This window comes from Salmo salar, chromosome ssa26 (assembly GCF_905237065.1).
Source record: "Salmo salar chromosome ssa26, Ssal_v3.1, whole genome shotgun sequence".
NCBI classification, from domain to species: domain Eukaryota; kingdom Metazoa; phylum Chordata; class Actinopteri; order Salmoniformes; family Salmonidae; genus Salmo; species Salmo salar.
The window spans coordinates 39857300-39884529 of NC_059467.1; the positions used below are offsets into that span (position 1 = coordinate 39857300).

The 27230-nt window shown below is 48.9% G+C and overlaps 1 protein-coding gene across 2 annotated transcripts in view; it reads left to right on the forward strand.

Annotated features, from left to right (window-relative positions):
• Window positions 1-3252, forward strand: part of LOC106562552 (metallophosphoesterase MPPED2) — a 177679-nt gene extending 174427 nt beyond the window's left edge. For both annotated transcript variants that reach the window (XM_045707978.1, XM_045707979.1), the window contains exon 7: window positions 1729-3252. In XM_045707978.1, the coding sequence (XP_045563934.1) occupies window positions 1729-1847 (119 nt within the window). In that variant the 3' untranslated portion in view covers window positions 1848-3252. The remainder of the gene's footprint in view (window positions 1-1728) is intronic.
• The last annotated feature ends 23978 nt before the right edge of the window (window positions 3253-27230 follow it).

Consider the following 27230-nt stretch of genomic DNA (forward strand, 5'->3'; position numbering starts at 1 on the left):
CCTCCCTCCCTACCTCCCTCCCTACCTCCCTCAGTCCCTCCATCCCTCAGTCCCTCCCTCCCTACCTCCATCCCTTAGTCCCTACCTCCCTCAGTCCCTCCATCCCTCAGTTCCTCCCTCCATCCCTCAGTCCCTCCCTCCCTACCTCCATCCCTCAGTCCCTCCCTCCCTCAGTCCCTCCCTCCCTCCCAACCTCCATCCCTCAGTCCCTCTCTCCCTACCTCCATCCCTCAGTCCCTCCCTCCCTACCTCCATCCCTCAGTCCCTCCCTCCCTACCTCCCTCAGTCCCTCCATCCCTCAGTCCCTCCCTACCTCCATCCCTCAGTCCCTCCATCCCTCCGTCGCTCCCTCCATCCCTCCGTCCCTCCCTCCCTACCTCCCTCGCTCAGTCCCTCCCTCCCTCCCTATCCCCCTCCCTAAGTGGAGAGGACAACTTAACCTTTTTTAGGCAGGAGTGTCGTAAAAGAAAACCAACCATCGCCTGTCGGATAGTGAATTGAGTCTTAAACTCAAAACATTTCCTCTCTCATCCATGAACTTCTACCTTAGGGGCCTACAATGGGGTAGACAGGGTGGAGAGGTGTAGGGACGGAGGGACTGAGGGAGAAAGGTAGGGACTGAGGGATGGAGGGATGGAGGTAGAGAAACAAAACAGAGTGTAAAGGAGCATTTACAGTTGCAAAGTTGAGACCGCTTTTGGCAAAAAAACAATTGTGCTAGCAAGATTGCATTTACACACAGTGCAAAATGAGAAAGAAAGCTAGGCGTCCCATTTTGCACTGTGTGTAAATGCAATCTTGCTAGCACAATAGTTTTTTTGCCAAAAGCGGTCTCAACTTTGCAACTGTAAATGCTCCTTTACACTCTGTTTTGTTTCTCTACCTCCATCCCTCAGTCCCTACCTCAGTACCTCCGTCCCTACCTCCATCTCTCAGTCCCTCCCTCCCTACCTCATCCCTCCGTCCCTCCCTACATCCATCCCTCCGTCCCTCCCTTTATCCCTTCCTACCTCCATCCCTCAGTCCCTACCTCCCTCCGTCCCTCCCTACCTCCATCCCTCAGTCCCTACCTCAGTCCCTCAGTCCCTCCGTCCCTACCTCCATCCCTCAGTCCCTCCCTCCCTACCTCATCCCTCCGTCCCTCCCTACATCCATCCCTCAGTCCCTCCCTCCCTACCTCCCTTCCTCCCTACCTCCGTCGCCCCCTTCATCCCTTCCTACCTCCATCCCTCAGTCCCTACCTCCCTCCGTCCTTCCCTACCTCCATCCCTTAGTCCCTCCCTCCCTACCTCCCTCCCTCACTCCCTCCCTACCTCCCTCAGTCCCTCCCTCCCTACCTCCCTCCCTAGCTCCCTCAGTCCCTCCCTCAGTCCCTCCCTCCCTACCTCCCTCCGTCCCTCCCTCCCTACCTCCCTCCGTCCCTCCCTACCTCCCTCCCTCAGTCACTCCCTCCATCCCTCAGTCCCTCCCTCCCTACCTCCCTCCCTCACTCCCTCCCTCCCTCCCTACCTCCATCCCTCATTCCATCCTTTATGTTTTTAATTAAAGGTGTAGAAATGAATAGACAGTTCAGAGGAGAGACAATTAAAGAAGTCTCTCAGAAAGGAGCGCACGCTGTGGGGTTTTGATTAGTCCATTAGACAATACGGTTTCTCACTTCATGGCCAATGTTGATGATGCATTGGACTTCCCCGTAGCGTGTGCTGATGATGCGTTCTCCCTCCACAGGGTATGGCATCATGACTGATGGCTGCACCACGTTCATCAACTCCTCCACGTGCACGGTCAGCTTTCAGCCCACCAACCCCCCAATCGTGTTCGACCTGCCCAACCCCTCCAGCTCCTGAGAATGACCTGTGAAAGGGGGGGGTTGGCCAGAATAACCTTTTTTTTCTAACAAATAATGTCAAAATAATTATATTAAGTGTTTCTCTCAAATATTGTTATTTTGTAAGCTGTAAAGTGAAAGAGTGTGGGGGGGGTGTAGGGTTAGAGGGGGGTGGGAAGGGGGCAGGTTATAGGGTGCTGAGTGGTTATACAATCTTACTATGGAAGAAAAAGCAGTCGGATCTGTAAGATAAATGATGCTTTGTGAATTTGTACAATTTCCTTCGTTTTTGGGGTTTGTGTTTGCTGGAAACGTCGGTATTGGATGCCATTGTTGATTTTGTACGTTATTGTTTTTTGTGTTTGGTTTCATTTTGTTTCCTGGACAATTCTGCTTTCTGATTGGCTGACAGGGACGATGCCTTAAACTAGCTTTAATGTTCTCAGCTAGAGCCCCACTCTCTGCAAGCTCAGAGAAAGACCTTATTTATTATTAACACGTGTCTATCAACCCAGTTAAACTACACCACACAGAGCAGGGAAAGAAATCTATCAAATTATACACTTGAGATACTCTAACATCTACCGTCTGCAATTCTGATACATCTGGAGAAGAGCAAGTATATATATATATATATATATATATATATATATATATATATATATATATATATATATATATATATACTGTATTCATGTTGTAAAAGATCTGTACTAGAAGTTGTTGAAAACATCCTGGTGGGATTTTCTTTCTGGTGTCTTCGGCTGTATTTGATTTAGCTTGTTTCAAATGTTCTTGAAACGTTTTTTTATTAATGTTCACGTCTTACTCCCACTGTTAGGGTCGAGCAGGGGGCTCTAACTCCTCCAGTCTTTGAGTGTTTCTGGGGGTGGAGGCTTTTGTTCCAGTCCAGCAGGAACACACATCTAACTATGTAATGTAGTTGTTTATTTGATGGAGGTTTGTTAGTGCTGGGCTGGAACAAAAGCCTGCCCAGGACCGCAGTTGTAGGCCCCTAAGGTAGAAGTTCATGGATGAGAGAGGAAATGTTTTGAGTTTAAGACTCAATTCACTATCCGACAGGCGATGGTTGGTTTTCTTTTACGACACACCTGCCTAAAAAAGGTTAAGTTGTCCTCTCCATTGTAAATCTGATAGTATTTGTGTTTTTATAGCTTTCTTTCTCATTTTGCACTGTGTGTAAATGCAATCTTGCTAGCACAAAAAAATGTTGCCAAAAGCGGTCTCAACTTTGCAACTGTAAATGCTCCATTCCACTCTGTTTTGTTTCTCTAGCTATTTCTCTCTTCTGTTTCTCTGGCTGTTAGTTTCCTCCTTGTAGGTCTGCTCTCTCTTTCTTTCAGTTCATTGTGATATATTTAGCTGCTTTTATATGCAAATAAAATTGCAAGATTTTTACTTAAGAAGCATTGTCTTGTTGTTGATCAATCATACAGTACCCCGTCATGACTGTTATTACCCTTAATTTGCAATCATAAAAAATGTGCAATGTATAATCATGCTAGTATGAATAGCTTTAAATTGGTTTGAGGTAATTACTGGACATTCGCTCTATTGTAAATTCTCCTGCCTTTTGAAGTGATTTGTGGATTTAAATGAAGGATGCTCAGTGTTTATCCGTCATTGTAGCTATTTTGTATCTGAAAGTTAATTATGAAATGGTTATGTATTCTCTCACTGGAGACACTGGAATCTGATGTTTGAAATGATAGAGGTTTACTTGGGTGAATCTATGCCCCTCCTAGGGTGCTTTTAGACAAGGCTAACATAGGCTATATAAATATCCAGCCCCTTTGGATGTACAGAAAAATATACATTTACAATATAAAAACGTTATCAATGAAACTCAGAATTGTCGCAGGAAATACCATAATTCTCACAACCCCCAATTTAGTTGCCAACAGAATCTGCAATATATTATATGACGCTTGTGCTTACTGTCAGACGTCCTGTGACAGTCCTGTGGGGGTGTTGTCTTTATGTTTGCCATGCTTGCTCTTAAGGACATCCACCATGGTTCAGCCAAGCGGCTCAGGGCTTTGTGTGGGCGAGTCATGCCCTAATCCTATTTCTCACATGAAACCAAGCAGTCCGTCTTTATAGTGTTATGCACCGTTACATAAAGATATGCAGGGTTTCATAGGGCTAATGGTTGTGGTTTATTTGGGTGTAGAGTATATCTGCTAGAGCTTGATCTTCTAATCCTGTTTGGATCAGTTGGTGTATTGAGGAGTGCCAGGTTATACATCAATAGCCTGATCAGGTGAAGGGATGGGGAGTTATACCTCAATACCCTGATCAGGTGAAGGAATTTCTCAAACTAGACACACTAATGTACTTGTCCTCTTGCTCAGCTGTGCACCAGGGCCTCCCACTACTCTTTCTATTTTGGTTAGAGCCAGTTTGAGCTGTTCTGTGAAGGGAGTAGTACACAGCATTGTATGAGATTTTCAGTTTCTTGGCAATTTCTCGCATGGAATCGCCTTCATTTCTCAGTACAAGAATAGACTGACGAGTTTCAGAAGAAAGTGTCACATCTGCTCCAGCTATGCCCTCTGGTGTTCATCCGGTGTCTTCTTGACCTGCAGTTACTCCCCCTGTACACTCTCTCTCTCTCTCCCTCTCCCTCTCTGTGTGATTGTGTGGTTGGAGACAGGTGTGCTGGAGTCAGAGCAGATCCCTACCAGCTGCAACTCGTTCCATAATCAAGACCTCTACAAATACTCAGTCCTGCCACTTCTGCTCTGCCAGATTGTAATCTCTGCTCAGTCAGTTCATGATTCTAGCCATTTATGATTATTCAAGATCCTGTTACTCTGCTGTGCCTGTATCCCTGCCTGACACCGTTTATCCTCGCATTGCAGTTTACCGCTCTGTCTCTGGCTCCTATCTCCCGTTCCACATCTCACCACCCAAATACCTTGCTCTGGATTTTATTCACCAACACTACCTTGGATTCCCCTCAGAACTTGTTTACCCTGTTCTACTCAGCTAACTCCAACCTCAGTCTCCACATCTGTTTTTTCTGCAACTCATCTGAGCTTCCCCGGATCTGCACTCCATATCTCCATGTGTAACAATAAATATTTTGGTTCATTCTTCCCTGTTTCCTCATCTGAGTCTGCTCTTGGGTTCCCCTGTGTCAGAAAGTCTTTGTTTCTGGCGATTTTGAGCCTGTAATCGAACCCACAAATGCCGATGCTCCAGATACTCAACTAGTCTAAAGAAGGCCAGTTTTATTGCTTCTTTATCAGCAAAACAGTTTTCAGCTATGCTAACATAATTGCAAAAGCGTTTTCTAATGTCAATTAGCCTTTTAAAATGATAAACTTGGATTAGCTAACACAACGTGCCATTGGAACACAGGAGTGATGGTTGCTGAAAATGGGCCTCTGTACGCCTATGTACATATTCCATAAAAATAATCTGCCGTTTCCAGCTACAATAGTCATTTACAACATTAACAATGTCTACACTGTATTTCTGATCAATTTGATGTTATTTTAATGGACAAAAATGTGCTTTTCCTTCAAAAACAAGGACATTTCTAAGTGACCGCAAACTTTTGAACGGTAGTGTACATCAATACCCTGATCAGGTGAAGGGATGAGAGTAGAAGAGAGGGTGGAACAACAGAAAAGTCTTCAGTCCTGGAGTCAAACCCCAGGGCCTTCTCCCTTGGAACCAGCTAACACACAACACAACAGTCAGATTCTCACAACCCCCTCACGCCCCTTCCACACACACATACTGTACAGTGCCATCTTCGCCTCTCCCCTCCCACCCCGGGAACATCAAAGCAGCCTAACCAATTAACTCGTCCCCCAAACGAGGAGCGCAACATCCCGCCCGGCACCAACCCGATCCCCGTCCCTCATTACCATAATCCAGGCTAATCATATTAGCATAGCGCCACAGATGAAGGAATGAGCGAAAACTCACGTTGTGTCTGTTTGAACTAATGTGTACATTCTGTATGTCTGTGGGAGTGGGGAGAGCACATGGACACTTGTATGTATACTGTGTAAAGGCACATGTAATGCCTGTTTTTTCTTCTTCTCTATGAAGCTCAGAGCTTTAATGCCCACATAGTCTTTGTCTAAAGAGGCAAGCTGCAAGCAAACATGCGCCCACCGCCATGGGGCCTTTTGAAGTTCTTTAAAGGAAGTCGGATGATCCAACAGAAGCCACATCTGTACACAGTAAACACACTAATCAGCAGACACCATGCCGTGCACCAGGACACATGTTGTCTCGTTCAATGAAGCTGTGGGGAAGTAGGGCCGGGATTCAATCCGATCGTGCTTGTCGACAACGGAACCTTTATAGGCAATGTTACCGTCTTCGTGGAGATTGCATTCAAGGTAAACATTGCAGATGTCAGTTCAATTAGAAATTACCCTTCAAATGTCAAGCGCTCTGTAGCGCGGATCTAGAGCTGTTCTAGAGCGGATCGGAATGAATCCCAGCCTAATTAGGAACAGTTTCTATGTCAGTGTTTTCCACCCTTACACACACACACAGGCACCCCCAGGGTTCAGGTGACACACACACACAGGCACCCCCAGGTTTCAGGTGACACACACACAGGCACCCCCAGGGTTCAGGTGACACACTCACAGGCACCCCCAGGGTTCAGGTGACACACACACAGGCACCCCCAGGGATCAGGTGACACACTCACAGGCACCCCCAGGGTTCAGGTGACACACACACAGGCACCCCCAGGGATCAGGTGACACACACACAGGCACCCCCAGGGATCAGGTGACACACACACAGAGACGCCCCCAGGGATCAGGTGACACACACACAGAGACGCCCCCAGGGATCAGGTGACACACACACAGAGACGCCCCCAGGGATCAGGTGACACACACACAGGCACCCCCAGGGATCAGGTGACACACACACAGAGACGCCCCCAGGGATCAGGTGACACACACACAGAGACGCCCCCAGGGATCAGGTGACATACTTGTGTCTCCTCTCTTTAAGGAACATGCTGTCTCTCCATCAGAGGAAACACACACCATTCCATGTATTCACACTACAGCCCCTAAAACATCCTTTCCACACACTCATACAGTACATACACTCCACCCCCATATGACAGAGAGCCTGTAGCAGGTGTTGAGGGGGGGTGTCTCCATCACATGTTGTATTCTCTCTCTCTTTCCATCTCTCCCCCCTCCCTCCCTCTCTCGCTCGCTCTCCCTCTCTCCCTCCCCTCCCTCCCTTTCTACTTTCCATGTCTGAGTGTGTGTGTGTGTGTCTTTATTGCTCCCCCATATTGCCAGCTTTATTAATTATCCTAGCCCTGGCAGCTGCTGGTGATATTGTCTATTTGTCAGGTTAGCCTTCGCCCCACGGTGATGGATGGATACACGGTGAGACACGGTGAAGGTCTAACACCCCGACCATCCCTATCCACCAGGGTGTCAATTGTGTGTGTGTGTGTGTGTGTGTGTGTGTGTGTGTGTGTGTGTGTGTGTGTGTGTGTGTGTGTGTGTGTGTGTGTGTGTGTGTGTGTGTGTGTGAGAACAGAAGTCCCCACAAGAATAGTAAACTAATAAAAATTTGACCAACTGGGGACATTTTGTTAGTCCCCTCAAGGTCAAATGCTATTTCTAGGGGGTTTAGGGTTAAGGTTAGAATTAGTGTTAGGGTTAGAATTAGGTTTAGGGTTAGGAACTAGGGTTAGTTTTGTGTTAGGGTTAGGATCTAGGAGCTAGGTTTAGGGTTAGGGAAAATAGGATTTTGAATTGGACTGAATTGGTTAGTTGCTTAGTTGTACAATACTGTGTGGGTGGGTGGTTGTGGGTGTGCAGGGGCTTCTTGCCCCCCCAAAATCTGAGGGGGCACAAAGTAAGTGTGTGTGTGTGTGTGTGTGTGTGTGTGTGTGTGTGTGTGTGTGTGTGTGTGTGTGTGTGTGTGTGTGTGTGTGTGTGTGTGTGTGTGTGTGTGTGTGTGTGTGTGAGAGAGACAGAGGGAGAGAAGGCGTAACCTGGTGCCCAGCTCTGCAGTGTTTATGCCGTCTTAATTGTCCCACCAGTGGTGTTATTGTAATCTGGAGTTCATTTGGCACCGTTTGAGTCGCTGTGAAATCATTCACTGAATTAGATCTGGCTTTATGCTTTCCAAATCCTCATCTACCACATGTGGTACCAGTCAACTCTTTAGAAGTGTTATTCTTTTTATCGTCAATTTGGATTACGAGGTGACACCAAGAGGTTTGGAAAGGAGCAGACAAAATCTCTGGGTTGAAAAATGAAATGTAATTGAAGGGGCTTATTTCCTGTGTGAAAGTTGGCATGTTGTAAAATGCTTTGAAATATCATAGATACAGAAAATAGACAGATAGACAGATAGATAACATAGATAGATAACATAGATAGATAGCATAGATAACATAGATAACATAGATAGATAGATAACATAGATAGATAGATAACATAGATAGATAGATAACATAGACAGCATAGATAGCTTTTCTCATTGATTAGTAGTCTGCTCCAGTAATACTCTACTTACTGTTCTGAGGTTCCATCTCCTGTTATTCCCATGTACAGGTAGTCATGGATTTTGCCTAGCTACATGCCAATCAGCCTCCTTGACAACTGGATGTAAGGTGGCCGTACACATCTCCTTTAACTGAGTCTACAAATGGCGCAAGCTCCACATTAGCAAATTATGTAACGTAGCTGTGACAAATGGCGTTAATTTGTGGTGGCATTGGCATGAAGGATAATTATGCCTGTAGGAGTGTCCATAGAGTGGAGGTTATTCTGCATTTGGCCTTGTGTATTTCTCTGCCGTTGGAGTGTGCAGAAATAGTCATCCTGCTTGTCCTTTAACGTGTCAGCTAAAGCATTTACAGTTTATTGGCATCTTTACCATTTGGCAATTAGAAGCCATAACAGTTTCCCCTTATAATTATCCATTTAGGACAGTGGTGAACCTTGCTCCATAATCAAATAAAGCTTTATTTCTACAAAACATTTCAGACATGGAATGCAACACAATGTGCTTCACAGAAAAAAAATTAAAACAATAAAAATAAAATCTGAAATATTTACTACAGCCCAAACATAAGAGGATAAAAAACCAAATACTACCAATAAAAAACGAATGACTAAAAAGCACCCTGAGGAAAAGCAAAGATAAAAAGGTATTTTAAGATCTCTTTTAAATATGTCCACAGTTTTGGCCCCTCTTAGATTCTTTGGCAGGCTGTTCCAGAGGCTGGGGGCTGTCACGATTCCCACCGACGGTGGCGCCCCCTCCTGCTCGGGTGGCGCTCGGCGGTCGTCGTCACCGGCCTATTAGCTGCCACCGATTCCCTTTTGCTTTTCCCTTTTTTTATTTTGTGACACCTGTGGTCAATTAGCCATTAGAGGGGCTATTTAGTTTAGCTGGCCCGCTCCTGTTCGTGCGGGATTAATGATTGTTTCTTGTGTGACGGCTTGTGTTCATGTCGACGTTGTTGTACGCCGCATGTATTTTCTCCCCTGTGTGTGGGAACATTTGTTTTTTTTTTGGTGAGTGTATATTAAAAACACCACTACCCTGTGTTCGCTGGTTCCTGCGCCTCATTCCTCCTCCACAATTACCAAGCCATAACAGAATCCCGCACCACGATAGAAGGCATGGAATCAGCGGGAGCAGCGGCCACTCCTCTGCCCTCGATGGAGGAACGCGTACTCCACCACACGACAGTCCTCCATTGCATCGGATCGGCAATGGACCAGATGATGGAGAGGATGGACAGATGGGAGAGAAGTGGTATCCTCTCTCCACCTCCACCTGCCCCGATACAGCCATCTTCGCCTCCCATGACGTCTGGCTCTGGCGCGCTTCGTCTGGCGCTCCCGAGGGAGTACGATGGGGCGGCGGCTGGGTGCCAGGGGTTTTTGCTCCAGCTTGAGCTGTACCTGGCCACCGTTAGACCTGCTCCCACGGGGGAGGAGAGCGTGAGTGCCCTCGTTTCCTGCCTGACGGGCAGAGCTCTGGAGTGGGCGAATGCGGTCTGGAACGGTCCAGACTCGGCGAGGGACCACTACCCGGAGTTCACCCGCCGCTTTCGGGCCGTGTTCGACCACCCTCCGGAAGGAAGAGCGGCGGGTGAACGGCTGTTCCACCTCAGGCAGGAGACGAGGAGTGCCCAGGACTTCGCGCTGGACTTCAGGACCTTGGCTGCTGGGGCGGGGTGGAACGACAGGGCCCTCATAGACCACTACCGCTGCAGTCTCCGGGCGGACGTCCGCAGGGAGCTGGCCTGTCGGGACACAGCTCTGTCCCTGGACGAACTGATAGATATGTCCATACGACTGGACAACTTGCTGGCTGCCCGCGGGCGTTCGGAGAGGGTCCTGCCCGTTCCACCCCGTGCACCCCGCCCCTACCCCTATGGAGGTAGGGGGGGCCGTGCCAAGGGGCACCGGAGGAGGTGGCTCCTCCTGCACCAGCTGTGGTCGGAGAGGACACACGGCCGACCGGTGCCGGAGGAGCCAGTCTGGGAGTCGAGATGGTAGGCAGAACACTTCTCGGTTACCTCAGGTGAGTCAGCACCAGATTCACCCAGAACCCCCTGTTGGTCATGTGTTTTTACCTGTTTTGTTTACTAAATTTTTTCCCTCTTCCCAGCATAGGGCGCTAGTCGATTCAGGCGCAGCTGGGAATTTTATGGACCGTGGACTTGCCATTAAGCTGGGCATTCGCGGGTGCCGATAGATTCTCCTTTCCCCGTGCACTCCCTAGATAGCCGACCATTAGGGTCAGGGCTAGTCAGGGAGTCTACGGTGCCACTGGACATGGTAACGCTGGGGAATCATAAGGAACGCATTCGTTTTTTCCTTATTGACTCGCCTGCGTTTCCGGTGGTGCTGGGGGTCCCCTGGCTGGCTGGTCACAATCCCCGTATTTCGTGGAAACAGGGGGTTCTCCAGGGGTGGTCAGAGGAGTGTTCAGGTAGGTGCCTAGGAGTTTCCATAGGTGCCACGTCGGTGGAGAGTCCAGACCAGGTGTCCACCGTGCGCATTCCCCCGAATACGCCGATTTGGCGATCGCTTTTTGTAAAAAGAGGGCGACTAAATTACCACCTCATCGACAGGGGGATTGTGCGATAGATCTCCAGGTTAACGCTGCGCTTCCCAGGAGTCACGTGTACCCCTTGTCACAGGAGGAGACGGCGGCTATGGAGACATATGTCACGGAATCCCTGGGACAGGGGTACATTCGGCCCTCCATCTCACCCGCTTCCTCGAGTTTCTTTTTGTGAAGAAAAAGGAGGGAGGTCTGCGTCCGTGCATTGATTACCGAGGTCTAAACGCTATTACGGTGGGGTTTAGTTACCCACTACCTCTCATCGCTACGGCGGTGGAATCATTTCACGGAGCGCAGTTCTTCACAAAACTGGATCTCAGGAGCGCGTATAACCTGGTGCGTATCAAGAAGGGAGACGAGTGGAAAACCGCCTTTAGTACCACATCGGGCCATTATGAGTACCTCGTCATGCCGTATGGGTTGAAAAATGCTCCAGCCGTCTTTCAATCCTTTGTTGACGAGATTCTCAGGGACCTGCACGGGCAGGGCGTGATTGTATATATCGATGACATTCTGATATATTCCGCCACCCGCTCCGCGCATGTGTCCCTGGTGCGCAAGGTGCTTGGTAGACTGCTGAAGCATGACCTATACGTTAAGGCTGAGAAGTGTGAGTTTTCCAAACGAGCCGTCTCCTTTCTGGGTTATCGCATTTCCACCACGGGGTGGTGATGGAGTGTGACCGCGTTAAGGCCGTGCGTAATTGGCCGACTCCAACCACGGTGAAGGAGGTGCAGCGGTTTTTAGGCTTTGCCAATTACTACCGGAGGTTTATCCGGGGTTTTGGCCAGGTAGCGGCTCCCATTACCTCACTGCTGAAGGGGGGCCGGTGCGTTTGCGATGGTCGACGGAGGCGGACGGAGCCTTCAAGAAATTGAAGACGCTGTTCACCGACGCACCCGTGTTGGCGCACCCGGACCCGTCTTTAGCGTTCGTAGTGGAGGTGGACGCATCCGAGGCTGGGGTGGGTGCCGTGCTATCACAGCGCTCGGGTGCGCCATTGAAACTCCGCCCCTGCGCTTTCTTTTCGAAGAAGCTCAGTTCGGCGGAGCGTAACTACGATGTGGGGGACAGGGAGTTGCTAGCAGTGGTTAAAGCTTTGAGGGTGTGGCGGCACTGGCTTGAGGGGGCTAAACACCCCTTTCTCATCTGGACCGACCACCGAAACCTGGAGTACATCCGGGCAGCGAGGAGACTGAATCCACGTCAGGCGAGGTGGGCCATGTTCTTTGCCCGGTTTAGGTTTACCATCTCCTATAGACCGGGTTCCCTAAATACTAAGGCCGACGCGCTGTCCCGTCTCTATGACACGGAGGACCGGCCCATCGATCCAACTCCCATCATTCCAGCGTCTAGGCTGGTGGCACCTGTGGTATGGGAGGTGGACGCGGACATCGAGCGGGCATTGGTGTTGGAACCTGCGCCTGCGCAGGTGCCCGTGGGGCGCATGTATGTGCCGCTCGGTGTTCGTGATCGTTTGATTCGGTGGGCGCACACGCTACCTACTGCGGGTCATCCTGGTGAGGCGAGGACAGTGGGGAGTCTAAGGGGGAAGTACTGGTGGCCCACCTTAGCTAAGGACGTGAGGGCCTATGTCTCTTCCTGTTCGGTGTGTGCCCAGAGTAAGGCTCCTAGGCATCTACCAAGAGGGAAGTTACAGCCCCTCCCCGTTCCACAACGACCATGGTCGCACCTGTCCATTGACTTCCTGACAGATCTTCCCCCCTCTCAGGGGAACACGGCGATTCTGGTGGTTGTGGATCGGTTCTCTAAGTCCTGCCGTCTCCTCCCATTGCCCGGTCTCCCTACGGCCCTGCAGACTGCGGAGGCCCTATTTACCCACGTCTTCCGGCACTACGGGGTGCCGGAGGACATTGTCTCTGATCGAGGTTCCCAGTTCACATCCAGGGTCTGGAGAGCGTTTATGGAGCGGCTGGGGGTCTCGGTCAGTTTGACCTCCGGTTATCACCCCGAGAGCAATGGGCAGGCGGAGAGGGTGAACCAGGAGGTGGGCAGGTTCCTGAGGTCGTATTGCCAGGACCGGCCAGGGGAGTGGGCGAGGTATATTCCCTGGGCTGAGTTAGCCCAGAACTCACTTCGCCACTCCTCTACTAACATATCACCCTTTCAGTGTGTGTTAGGTTACCAGCCGGTCCTGGCACCATGGCACCGGAGTCAGACCGAGGCTCCTGCGGTGGAGGACTGGGTCCAGCACTCCAAGGAGACCTGGAGAGCCGTCCAGGACTCACTAAAGGAGGCCAGTGCGCGGCAGAAGAGGAGTGCTGACCGCCACCGCAGTGAGGCGCCCGTGTTCGCACCGGGAGACAGGGTCTGGCTCTCGACCCGGAACCTGCCCCTCCGCGTGCCCTGCCGGAAGCTGGGGCCGCAGTGTGTGGGGGCCCTTCAAAGTCCTGAGGAGGATAAACGAGGTGTGTTATCGGTTGCAACTCCCTTCCTATTACCGTATTAACCCCTCGTTTCATGTGTCTCTCCTCAGGCCGGTGGTAGCTGGTCCCCTTCACGAAGATGAGGTGCCGGAGGTCCCTCCGCCCCCTCTGGACATCGGGGGGTCCCCGGCGTACAGCGTAAGGGCCATTCTGGACTCGCGACGCCGGGCGAGGGGCCTACAGTACCTCGTGGACTGGGAGGGGTACGGCCCGGAGGAGAGGTGCTGGGTGCCGGCGGCGGACGTCCTGGACCCATCTATGTTGAGGGAGTTCCACCACCTCCGTCCGGATCGCCCTGCCCCTCGCCCTCCGGGTCGACCTCGAGGCCGGTGTCGGCGCGCTGCGGGAGCCGCGCGTCAGGAGGGGGGTACTGTCACGATTCCCACCGACGGTGGCGCCCCCTCCTGCTCGGGTGGCGCTCGGCGGTCGTCGTCACCGGCCTATTAGCTGCCACCGATTCCCTTTTGCTTTTCCCTTTTTTTTATTTTGTGACACCTGTGGTCAATTAGCCATTAGAGGGGCTATTTAGTTTAGCTGGCCCGCTCCTGTTCGTGCGGGATTAATGATTGTTTCTTGTGTGACGGCTTGTGTTCATGTCGACGTTGTTGTACGCCGCATGTATTTTCTCCCCTGTGTGTGGGAACATTTGTTTTTTTTTGGTGAGTGTATATTAAAAACACCACTACCCTGTGTTCGCTGGTTCCTGCGCCTCATTCCTCCTCCACAATTACCAAGCCATAACAGGGGCATAATAACTAACGGCTGCCTCTCCATTCCTCTTGGTGCTTTGGGATAGTTAAAAGGCCAGTGCCAGAGGACCTGAGGGACCTACTGGGTACATAACGTAAAAGCATGTCTGACATGTATTGGGCTGCACACTCGTGGCTTTTTTTAAAACCAGAAGAATCTTTACATTAATTCTGTAAATTACAGTCAGTCAGTGCAGAGACCTTAAAACCGGTGTAATGTGTGCTCTCCGTCTGGTCTTGGTCAGTACCCGTGATAAAACATTCTGTATGTTTTGCAGTTGACCAATGGTAAATTCCATGAGGTTAAAAAATATCTAGTGATCTTAACCCCACCCAGTGATACACAGAAAACATGATCAAGCTGTGGAGATGAGGAGAGCACTAAAGATGCAAGACAGGGACAGAACTGATGTTAAATTGGCCTATTGAGCTGAAACAGACCAGACAGATAGGCAGACTGGACAGAACAGACAGATAGGCAGACTGGTCAGGACAGACAGACTAGACAGGACAGAGAGACAGGACAGACAGATAGGCAGACCGGACAGGACAAAGAGACAGGACAGACAGACCAGACGAGACAAGACAGGCAGATCAGACAGGACAAACAGACCAGACAGGACAAGCAGACAGACAGGACAGACCAGACATGACAGACAGACCAGACAGACCATGAACAGCAGTACAGTCCAGAGCCCCCAAGCCTTAATTAATCCCATCTCTTCATGCTGATTAATTCAATTGGTCTTGTATTTTATTACCGTGTATTAATTACAAATATTAATGATCTCAGCAGGACATAATGTCAGCCATATGGGAGGGCAGTATGGCTGTGTTGTCTGGAGAGGCTTTAGCCAACCGCCATGCCAACCGTGAGGTCATGAGGGCGCAGTGGGAAAAGCGGGAGATTTGGCACCTGGCCCATGGAAGAATACTTTTAGTCCTGCGTCATGGTCTGATTTAGTGGGTTAGGCCTATGAGAGAATGCCAGGGGAAACACACCACACCCGGACTGATCCACTGTATGAAGACTATGTTAAACATTTTATTCTGTACGTAAATCATCTTGTATCAAGCCTGATTCTCAGGCATTCCAGACCATGGAGACCGCGGCCATGTTTTAATGGCACGTGTTCATTCTGTGGATTTTAGTTTTGGCCCATGACAGCCGAAGGCGCCAGAGTATTATGTCCCTGGAGACAGACACACACACACACACACACACACACACACACACACACACACACACACACACACACACACACACACACACACACACACACACACACACACACACACACACACACACACACACACACACACACACACACACACACACACACACACCGATCCCTCAGCAGCTGCTGCGGTTGACACGGTGGGTGTCATCTCTGCTTGGCCCAGGAGTTAACGTGGGCCACTGGATATCAGATAACACGTCACCTCTGGTCCTCTGGGCTCTGATGACAAAAGATCTGCGTCTCTCTCTCTGTGGACGCTACTTAACTGAGGATGAGAGACCTACAGTTGGTTATCTAGCCTCTCTCCTCTCTATGGGCGCTACTTAACTGAGGATGAGAGACCTACAGTTGGTTATCTAGCCTCTCTCCTCTCTGTGGGCGCTACTTAACTGAGGATGAGAGACCTACAGTTGGTTATCTAGCCTCTCTCCTCTCTGTGGTTCTCTGCTGTCACATTTTATCTAGTAGTGCTGAGCGATTAACCAAAATGTGGCTTATTTTGTTTTTTTTTAAACAACTAATTGACTGACCTCGGTTAAATTATTTGGATTCCATTTCCTTTGTTTTTTTTCTATGAGCTCAATGCTCGACCGCTGCAGTTTCTCTAGAGATAAATCAGATCAAACCCAAACTGTACGATGTAGTAGGAAGTTGTAGTTTCCAACAGGTCAATATTCTACATAGTATAGTGCAGAAAACGTGGTAATTAACAATGACCATAATCCATTGCCCGTCCATCTAATGTCCGGTCAGTGTGGAGCAGACAGAGATGGGGATGGAAAGCAGATGCTTCGAGAGGTACCTCTAAGTGAAAATACATGATCTAAGTAATTGATAGTTGGTATACAGCAGTCTGCCTTATTTACTTTGAAGAAGTAGTAAAATAGTGATTTTGTCAGACAGCATAGGCAGCAGCTCCATAGAAATGAGATGACTTAATGAAATAATAAAGTAGTCAAATAAAACAAATGTGATATCCACAACCTCTGAAATATCTTAGTAAAGTAATATTAATAATGTGCTCATCTCTGCTTCTCTACTGTCACAGTTGGTTATCTAGCCTCTCTGGTTCTCTACTGTCACAGTTGGTTATCTAGCCTCTCTCTCCTCTCTGCTTCTCTACTGTCACAGTTGGTTATCTAGCCTCTCTGGTTCTCTACTGTCACAGTTGGTTATCTAGCCTCTCTCTCCTCTCTGGTTCTCTACTGTCACAGTTGGTTATCTAGCCTCTCTCTCCTCTCTGGTTCTCTACTGTCACAGTTGGTTATCTAGCCTCTCTCTCCTCTCTGGTTCTCTACTGTCACAGTTGGTTAACTAGCCTCTCTGGTTCTCTACTGTCACAGTTGGTTATCTAGCCTCTATGTCCTCTCTGGTTCTCTACTGTCACAGTTGGTTATCTAGCCTCTCTCTCCTCTCTGGTTCTCTACTGTCACAGTTGGTTATCTAGCCTCTCTCTCCTCTCTGGTTCTCTACTGTCACAGTTGGTTATCTAGCCTCTCTGGTTCTCTACTGTCACAGTTGGTTATCTAGCCTCTCTGTCCTCTCTGGTTCTCTACTGTCACAGTTGGTTATCTAGCCTCTCTGGTTCTCTACAGTCACAGTTGGTTATCTAGCCTCTCTCTCCTCTCTGGTTCTCTACTGTCACAGTTGGTTATCGAGCCTCTCTCTCCTCTCTGGTTTTCTACTGTCACAGTTGGTTATCTAGCCTCTCTCTCCTCTCTGGTTCTCTACTGTCACAGTTGGTTATCTAGCCTCTCTCTCCTCTCTGGTTCTCAACTGTCACAGTTGGTTATCTAGCCTCTCTCTCCTCTCTGGTTCTCTACTGTCACAGTTGGTTATCTAGCCTCTCTGGTTCTCTACTGTCACAGTTGGTTATCTAGCCTCTCTCTCCGCTCTGGTTCTCTACTGTCACAGTTGGTTATCTAGCCTCTCTCTCCTCTCTGGTTCTCTACTGTCACAGTTGGTTATCTAGCCTCTCTCTCCTCTCTGGTTCTCTACTGTCACAGTTGGTTATCTAGCCTCTCTCTCCTCTCTGGTTCTCTACTGTCACAGTTGGTTATCTAGCCTCTCTCTCCTCTCTGGTTCTCTACTGTCACAGTTGGTTATCTCTCCTCTCTGGTTCTCTACTGTCACAGTTGGTTATCTAGCCTCTCTCTCCTCTCTGGTTCTCTACTGTCACAGTTGGTTATCTAGCCTCTCTCTCCTCTCTGGTTCTCTACTGTCACAGTTGGTTATCTAGCCTCTCTCTCCTCTCTGGTTCTCTACTGTCACAGTTGGTTATCTAGCCTCTCTCTCCTCTCTGGTTCTCTACTGTCACAGTTGGTTATCTAGCCTCTCTCCCCTCTCTGGTTCTCTACTGTCACAGTTAGTTATCTAGCCTCTCTGGTTCTCTACTGTCACAGTTGGTTATCTAGCCTCTCTGGTTCTCTACTGTCACAGTTGGTTATCTAGCCTCTCTGTCCTCTCTGGTTTTCTACAGTCACAGTTGGTTATCTAGCCTCTCTCTCCTCTCTGGTTCTCTACTGTCACAGTTGGTTATCTAGCCTCTCTCTCCTCTCTGGTTCTCTACTGTCACAGTTGGTTATCTAGCCTCTCTCTCCTCTCTGGTTCTCTACTGTCACAGTTGGTTATCTAGCCTCTCTGGTTCTCTACTGTCACAGTTGGTTATCTAGCCTCTCTGTCCTCTCTGGTTCTCAACTGTCACAGTTGGTTATCTAGCCTCTCTGGTTCTCTACAGTCACAGTTGGTTATCTAGCCTCTCTCTCCTCTCTGGTTCTCTACTGTCACAGTTGGTTATCGAGCCTCTCTCTCCTCTCTGGTTTTCTACTGTCACAGTTGGTTATCTAGCCTCTCTCTCCTCTCTGGTTCTCTACTGTCACAGTTGGTTATCTAGCCTCTCTCTCCTCTCTGGTTCTCAACTGTCACAGTTGGTTATCTAGCCTCTCTCTCCTCTCTGGTTCTCTACTGTCACAGTTGGTTATCTAGCCTCTCTGGTTCTCTACTGTCACAGTTGGTTATCTAGCCTCTCTCTCCGCTCTGGTTCTCTACTGTCACAGTTGGTTATCTAGCCTCTCTCTCCTCTCTGGTTCTCTACTGTCACAGTTGGTTATCTAGCCTCTCTCTCCTCTCTGGTTCTCTACTGTCACAGTTGGTTATCTAGCCTCTCTCTCCTCTCTGGTTCTCTACTGTCACAGTTGGTTATCTAGCCTCTCTCTCCTCTCTGGTTCTCTACTGTCACAGTTGGTTATCTCTCCTCTCTGGTTCTCTACTGTCACAGTTGGTTATCTAGCCTCTCTCTCCTCTCTGGTTCTCTACTGTCACAGTTGGTTATCTAGCCTCTCTCTCCTCTCTGGTTCTCTACTGTCACAGTTGGTTATCTAGCCTCTCTCTCCTCTCTGGTTCTCTACTGTCACAGTTGGTTATCTAGCCTCTCTCTCCTCTCTGGTTCTCTACTGTCACAGTTGGTTATCTAGCCTCTCTCCCCTCTCTGGTTCTCTACTGTCACAGTTAGTTATCTAGCCTCTCTGGTTCTCTACTGTCACAGTTGGTTATCTAGCCTCTCTGGTTCTCTACTGTCACAGTTGGTTATCTAGCCTCTCTGTCCTCTCTGGTTTTCTACAGTCACAGTTGGTTATCAAGCCTCTCTCTCCTCTCTGGTTCTCTACTGTCACAGTTGGTTATCTAGCCTCTCTCTCCTCTCTGGTTCTCTACTGTCACAGTTGGTTATCTAGCCTCTCTCTCCTCTCTGGTTCTCTACTGTCACAGTTGGTTATCTAGCCTCTCTGTCCTCTCTGGTTCTCTACTGTCACAGTTGGTTATCTAGCCTCTCTCTCCTCTCTGGTTCTCTACTGTCACAGTTGGTTATCTAGCCTCTCTCTCCTCTCTGGTTTTCTACTGTCACAGTTGGTTATCTAGCCTCTCTCTCCTCTCTGGTTCTCTACTGTCACAGTTGGTTATCTAGCCTCTCTCTCCTCTCTGGTTCTCTACTGTCACAGTTGGTTATCTAGCCTCTCTGGTTCTCTACTGTCACAGTTGGTTATCTAGCCTCTCTCTCCGCTCTGGTTCTCTACTGTCACAGTTGGTTATCTAGCCTCTCTCTCCTCTCTGGTTCTCTACTGTCACAGTTGGTTATCTAGCCTCTCTCCCCTCTCTGGTTCTCTACTGTCACAGTTGGTTATCTAGCCTCTCTGGTTCTCTACTGTCACAGTTGGTTATCTAGCCTCTCTGGTTCTCTACTGTCACAGTTGGTTATCTAGCCTCTCTCTCCTCTCTGGTTCTCTACTGTCACAGTTGGTTATCTAGCCTCTCTGTCCTCTCTGGTTTTCTACAGTCACAGTTGGTTATCTAGCCTCTCTCTCCTCTCTGGTTCTCTACTGTCACAGTTGGTTATCTAGCCTCTCTCTCCTCTCTGGTTCTCTATTGTCACAGTTGGTTATCTAGCCTCTCTGTCCTCTCTGGTTTTCTACTGTCACAGTTGGTTATCTAGCCTCTCTGTCCTCTCTGGTTTTCTACTGTCACAGTTGAGGGAGTAGGTTGTATAAGAGCACTATGGCCTCTGTCAAGGGGACTGGACTTTTCTGACACAGGACGCATCACACTTGCTCTGTAACTGCTCTGTAACTGCTCTGTAACTGCTTTGTAACTGCTCACTTGCTCTGTAACTCTGTAAGTCCAAAATTCCAGTACAGTGCAGTTCGGTTTCCCCTGAATCAGTGTAATTTGGCAAGACCAGAGGGTAACCGATGCGCTGCCGTCACAAGAAATAAGGCCAGTGACAGACAGACAGACAGACAGACAGACAGACAGACAGACAGACAGACAGACAGACAGACAGACAGACAGACAGACAGACAGACAGACAGACAGACAGACAGACAGACAGAGAGGAACATGACAGACAGACAGACAGACAGACAGACAGACAGACAGATAGACAGACAGACAGACAGACAGACAGACAGACAGACAGACAGACAGACAGAAGGAGAGGAACGTGACAACAGACAGACAGACAGACAGACAGACAGACAGACAGACAGACAGACAGACAGACAGACAGACAGACAGACAGACAGACAGACAGACAGACAGTTGGAAAGGAACGTGACAGAGAGACAGACAGAAGGAGTGGAATGTGACAGACAGACAGACAGACAGACAGACAGACAGACAGACAGACAGACAGACAGACAGACAGACAGACAGACAGACAGACAGACAGACAGACAGAAGGAGAGGAACGTGACAGACAGACAGACAGACAGACAGACAGACAGACAGACAGACAGACAGACAGACAGACAGACAGACAGACAGACAGACAGACAGACAGACAGACAGACAGACAGACAGACAGACGGAGAGGAACGTGAGACAGACAGACAGACAGACAGACAGACAGACAGACAGACAGACAGACAGACAGACAGACAGACAGAAGGAGAGGAACGTGACAGACAGACAGACAGACAGACAGACAGACAGACAGACAGACAGACAGACAGACAGACAGACAGACAGACAGACAGACAGACAGACAGACAGTTGGAAAGGAACGTGACAGAGAGACAGACAGAAGGAGTGGAATGTGACAGACAGACAGACAGACAGACAGACAGACAGACAGACAGACAGACAGACAGACAGACAGACAGACAGACAGACAGACAGACAGACAGACAGACAGACAGTTGGAAAGGAACGTGACAGAGAGACAGACAGAAGGAGTGGAATGTGACAGACAGACAGACAGACAGACAGAGACAAACAGAGAGTACAAACTAGGAAAATAATCACAGTAGGAGAGGAACGTGACAGAGAGACAGACAGAAGGAGTGGAATGTGACAGACAGACAGACAGACAGACAGACAGACAGACAGACAGACAGACAGACAGACAGACAGACAGAAGGAGAGGAACGTGACAGACAGACAGACAGACAGACAGACAGACAGACAGACAGACAGACAGACAGACAGACAGACAGACAGACAGACAGACAGACAGACAGACAGACAGAGAGGAACATGACAGGCAGACAGACAGACAGACAGACAGACAGACAGACAGACAGACAGACAGACAGACAGACAGACAGACAGACAGACAGACAGAAGGAGAGGAACGTGACAGACAGACAGACAGACAGACAGACAGACAGACAGACAGTTGGAAAGGAACGTGACAGAGAGACAGACAGAAGGAGTGGAATGTGACAGACAGACAGAGACAAACAGAGAGTACAAACTAGGAAAATAATCACAGTAGGAGAGGAACGTGACAGAGAGACAGACAGAAGGAGAGGAACGTGACAGACAGACAGACAGACAGACAGACAGACAGACAGACAGACAGACAGACAGACAGACAGACAGACAGACAGACAGACAGAGAGGAACATGACAGACAGACAGACAGACAGACAGACAGACAGACAGACAGACAGACAGACAGACAGACAGACAGACAGACAGACAGAAGGAGAGGAACGTGACAGACAGACAGACAGACAGACAGACAGACACAGACAGACAGACAGACAGACAGACAGACAGACAGACAGAGAGGAACATGACAGACAGACAGACAGACAGACAGACAGACAGACAGACAGACAGACAGACAGACAGACAGACAGACAGAAGGAGAGGAACGTGACAGAGACAGACAGACAGACAGACAGACAGACAGACAGACAGACAGACAGACAGACAGACAGACAGTTGGAAAGGAACGTGACAGAGAGACAGACAGAAGGAGTGGAATGTGACAGACAGACAGAGACAAACAGAGAGTACAAACTAGGAAAATAATCACAGTAGGAGAGGAACGTGACAGAGAGACAGACAGAAGGAGAGGAACGTGACAGACAGACAGACAGACAGACAGACAGACAGACAGACAGACAGACAGACAGACAGAGAGGAACATGACAGACAGACAGACAGACAGACAGACAGACAGACAGACAGACAGACGACAGACAGACAGACAGACAGACAGAAGGAGAGGAACGTGACAGACAGACAGACAGACAGACAGACAGACAGACAGACAGACAGACAGACAGACAGACAGACAGACAGACAGACAGTTGGAAAGGAACGTGACAGAGAGACAGACAGAAGGAGTGGAATGTGACAGACAGACAGACAGACAGACAGACAGACAGACAGACAGACAGACAGACAGACAGACAGAAGGAGAGGAACGTGACAGACAGACAGCCAGACAGCCAGACAGACAGACAGACAGACAGACAGACAGACAGACAGACAGACAGACAGACAGACAGACAGACAGACAGACAGACAGACAGACAGACAGAGAGGAACGTGACATCAAGGCACAAAAATAAGGACCTCTTTTCGTTTGGGTTGTCACTACGTCCTCTTCAAAACAGTGGTGGTTGTATAATGGGTTGGGTGTTTCTGACAAATGTCTCAGTCTCCCCTCTCTGGTTCTCTACTGTCACAGTTAGTTATCTAGCCTCTCTGGTTCTCTACTGTCACAGTTGGTTATCTAGCCTCTCTGGTTCTCTACTGTCACAGTTGGTTATCTAGCCTCTCTGTCCTCTCTGGTTTTCTACAGTCACAGTTGGTTATCTAGCCTCTCTCTCCTCTCTGGTTCTCTACTGTCACAGTTGGTTATCTAGCCTCTCTCTCCTCTCTGGTTCTCTACTGTCACAGTTGGTTATCTAGCCTCTCTCTCCTCTCTGGTTCTCTACTGTCACAGTTGGTTATCTAGCCTCTCTGTCCTCTCTGGTTCTCTACTGTCACAGTTGGTTATCTAGCCTCTCTCTCCTCTCTGGTTCTCTACTGTCACAGTTGGTTATCTAGCCTCTCTCTCCTCTCTGGTTTTCTACTGTCACAGTTGGTTATCTAGCCTCTCTCTCCTCTCTGGTTCTCTACTGTCACAGTTGGTTATCTAGCCTCTCTCTCCTCTCTGGTTCTCTACTGTCACAGTTGGTTATCTAGCCTCTCTGGTTCTCTACTGTCACAGTTGGTTATCTAGCCTCTCTCTCCGCTCTGGTTCTCTACTGTCACAGTTGGTTATCTAGCCTCTCTCTCCTCTCTGGTTCTCTACTGTCACAGTTGGTTATCTAGCCTCTCTCCCCTCTCTGGTTCTCTACTGTCACAGTTGGTTATCTAGCCTCTCTGGTTCTCTACTGTCACAGTTGGTTATCTAGCCTCTCTGGTTCTCTACTGTCACAGTTGGTTATCTAGCCTCTCTCTCCTCTCTGGTTCTCTACTGTCACAGTTGGTTATCTAGCCTCTCTGTCCTCTCTGGTTTTCTACTGTCACAGTTGGTTATCTAGCCTCTCTCTCCTCTCTGGTTCTCTACTGTCACAGTTGGTTATCTAGCCTCTCTCTCCTCTCTGGTTCTCTATTGTCACAGTTGGTTATCTAGCGTCTCTGTCCTCTCTGGTTTTCTACTGTCACAGTTGGTTATCTAGCCTCTCTGTCCTCTCTGGTTTTCTACTGTCACAGTTGAGGGAGTAGGTTGTATAAGAGCACTATGGCCTCTGTCAAGGGGACTGGACTTTTCTGACACAGGACGCATCACACTTGCTCTGTAACTGCTCTGTAACTGCTCTGTAACTGCTCTGTAACTGCTCTGTAACTGCTCACTTGCTCTGTAACTCTGTAAGTCCAAAATTCCAGTACAGTGCAGTTCGGTTTCCCCTGAATCAGTGTAATTTGGCAAGACCAGAGGGTAACCGATGCGCTGCCGTCACAAGAAATAAGGCCAGTGACAGACAGACAGACAGACAGACAGACAGACAGACAGACAGACAGACAGACAGACAGACAGACAGACAGACAGACAGACAGACAGACAGACAGACAGAGAGGAACATGACAGACAGACAGACAGACAGACAGACAGACAGACAGACAGACAGACAGACAGACAGACAGACAGACAGACAGACAGACAGACAGACAGAAGGAGAGGAACATGACAGACAGACAGACAGACAGACAGACAGACAGACAGACAGACAGACAGACAGACAGACAGACAGACAGACAGACAGACAGACAGACAGACAGTTGGAAAGGAACGTGACAGAGAGACAGACAGAAGGAGTGGAATGTGACAGACAGACAGACAGACAGACAGACAGACAGACAGACAGACAGACAGACAGACAGACAGACAGACAGAAGGAGAAGAACGTGACAGACAGACAGACAGACAGACAGACAGACAGACAGACAGACAGACAGACAGACAGACAGACAGACAGACGGAGAGGAACGTGACAGACAGACAGACAGACAGACAGACAGACAGACAGACAGACAGACAGACAGACAGACAGACAGACAGACAGACAGACAGACAGACAGACAGACAGACAGACAGACAGACAGACAGACAGACAGAAGGAGAGGAACGTGACAGACAGACAGACAGACAGACAGACAGACAGACAGACAGACAGACAGACAGACAGACAGACAGACAGACAGTTGGAAAGGAACGTGACAGAGAGACAGACAGAAGGAGTGGAATGTGACAGACAGACAGACAGACAGACAGACAGACAGACAGACAGACAGACAGACAGACAGACAGACAGACAGACAGACAGACAGACAGACAGTTGGAAAGGAACGTGACAGAGAGACAGACAGAAGGAGTGGAATGTGACAGACAGACAGACAGACAGAGACAAACAGAGAGTACAAACTAGGAAAATAATCACAGTAGGAGAGGAACGTGACAGAGAGACAGACAGAAGGAGTGGAATGTGACAGACAGACAGACAGACAGACAGACAGACAGACAGACAGACAGACAGACAGACAGACAGACAGAAGGAGAGGAACGTGACAGACAGACAGACAGACAGACAGACAGACAGACAGACAGACAGACAGACAGACAGACAGACAGAGAGGAACATGACAGACAGACAGACAGACAGACAGACAGACAGACAGACAGACAGACAGACAGACAGACAGACAGACAGACAGAAGGAGAGGAACGTGACAGACAGACAGACAGACAGACAGACAGACAGACAGACAGACAGTTGGAAAGGAACGTGACAGAGAGACAGACAGAAGGAGTGGAATGTGACAGACAGACAGACAGACAGAGACAAACAGAGAGTACAAACTAGGAAAATAATCACAGTAGGAGAGGAACGTGACAGAGAGACAGACAGAAGGAGAGGAACGTGACAGACAGACAGACAGACAGACAGACAGACAGACAGACAGACAGACAGACAGACAGACAGACAGACAGACAGACAGACAGACAGACAGAGAGGAACATGACAGACAGACAGACAGACAGACAGACAGACAGACAGACAGACAGACGAGACAGACAGACAGACAGACAGACAGACAGACAGACACAGACAGACAGACAGACAGACAGACAGACAGACAGAAGGAGAGGAACGTGACAGACAGACAGACAGACAGACAGACAGACAGACAGACAGACAGACAGACAGACAGACAGACAGACAGACAGACAGACAGACAGACAGAGAGGAACATGACAGACAGACAGACAGACAGACAGACAGACAGACAGACAGACAGACAGACAGACAGACAGACAGACAGACAGACAGACAGACAGAAGGAGAGGAACGTGACAGACAGACAGACAGACAGACAGACAGACAGTTGGAAAGGAACGTGACAGAGAGACAGACAGAAGGAGTGGAATGTGACAGACAGACAGAGACAAACAGAGAGTACAAACTAGGAAAATAATCACAGTAGGAGAGGAACGTGACAGAGAGACAGACAGAAGGAGAGGAACGTGACAGACAGACAGACAGACAGACAGACAGACAGACAGACAGACAGACAGACAGACAGACAGACAGACAGACAGACAGACAGACAGACAGACAGACAGACAGACAGACAGAGAGGAACATGACAGACAGACAGACAGACAGACAGACAGACAGACAGACAGACAGACAGACAGACAGACAGACAGACAGACAGACAGACAGACAGAAGGAGAGGAACGTGACAGACAGACAGACAGACAGACAGACAGACAGACAGACAGACAGACAGACAGACAGACAGACAGACAGACAGAAGGAGAGGAACGTGACAGCCAGACAGCCAGACAGCCAGACAGACAGACAGACAGACAGACAGACAGACAGACAGACAGACAGACAGACAGACAGAGAGGAACGTGACATCAAGGCACAAAAATAAGGACCTCTTTTCGTTTGGGTTGTCACTACGTCCTCTTCAAAACAGTGGTGGTTGTATAATGGGTTGGGTGTTTCTGACAAATGTCTCAGTCTGTTTGGGTGAGTGGATCTCCTTCACTGTCAGTGTGTCAGATATGTGGAGGTGTAGGAGTCTACTGCATCAACTGCATCATTCTACACTGTACAGGATCTACAGCAGTTGTATCACATGTTATTCTCTAGAAACATGCATTTTCATCCAATTTAATGCTGATGAAAGCATATCAAACATCTCAGAGGTTGTTGTTTCCAGTCATAGCACTGCAGAACACGCTGATGCAGTCATAGACCTAGCACTCAATTAATCCAAGGCTCCTGCAAGGCTACCTACTTTGTTACATACTTAGTGAGGTAAATCTACCACTCATTCACCGTCCTAACAGTACCAGCAGATATGTCCACCTCACAGCCTAGTAATATCCTAGACCAATCCTTATGAAGTGTCACAACTAGGATTGCAAAATTCCAGGAACTTTCAATAAATTCCTTGGATTTCCAGAAATCCTGGTTGGAGGAATTCAGATTTTCAGTTTATTCCCTCCTGTTTTTGGGAATCCTCCAGCCAGGATTTCGGGAAAACC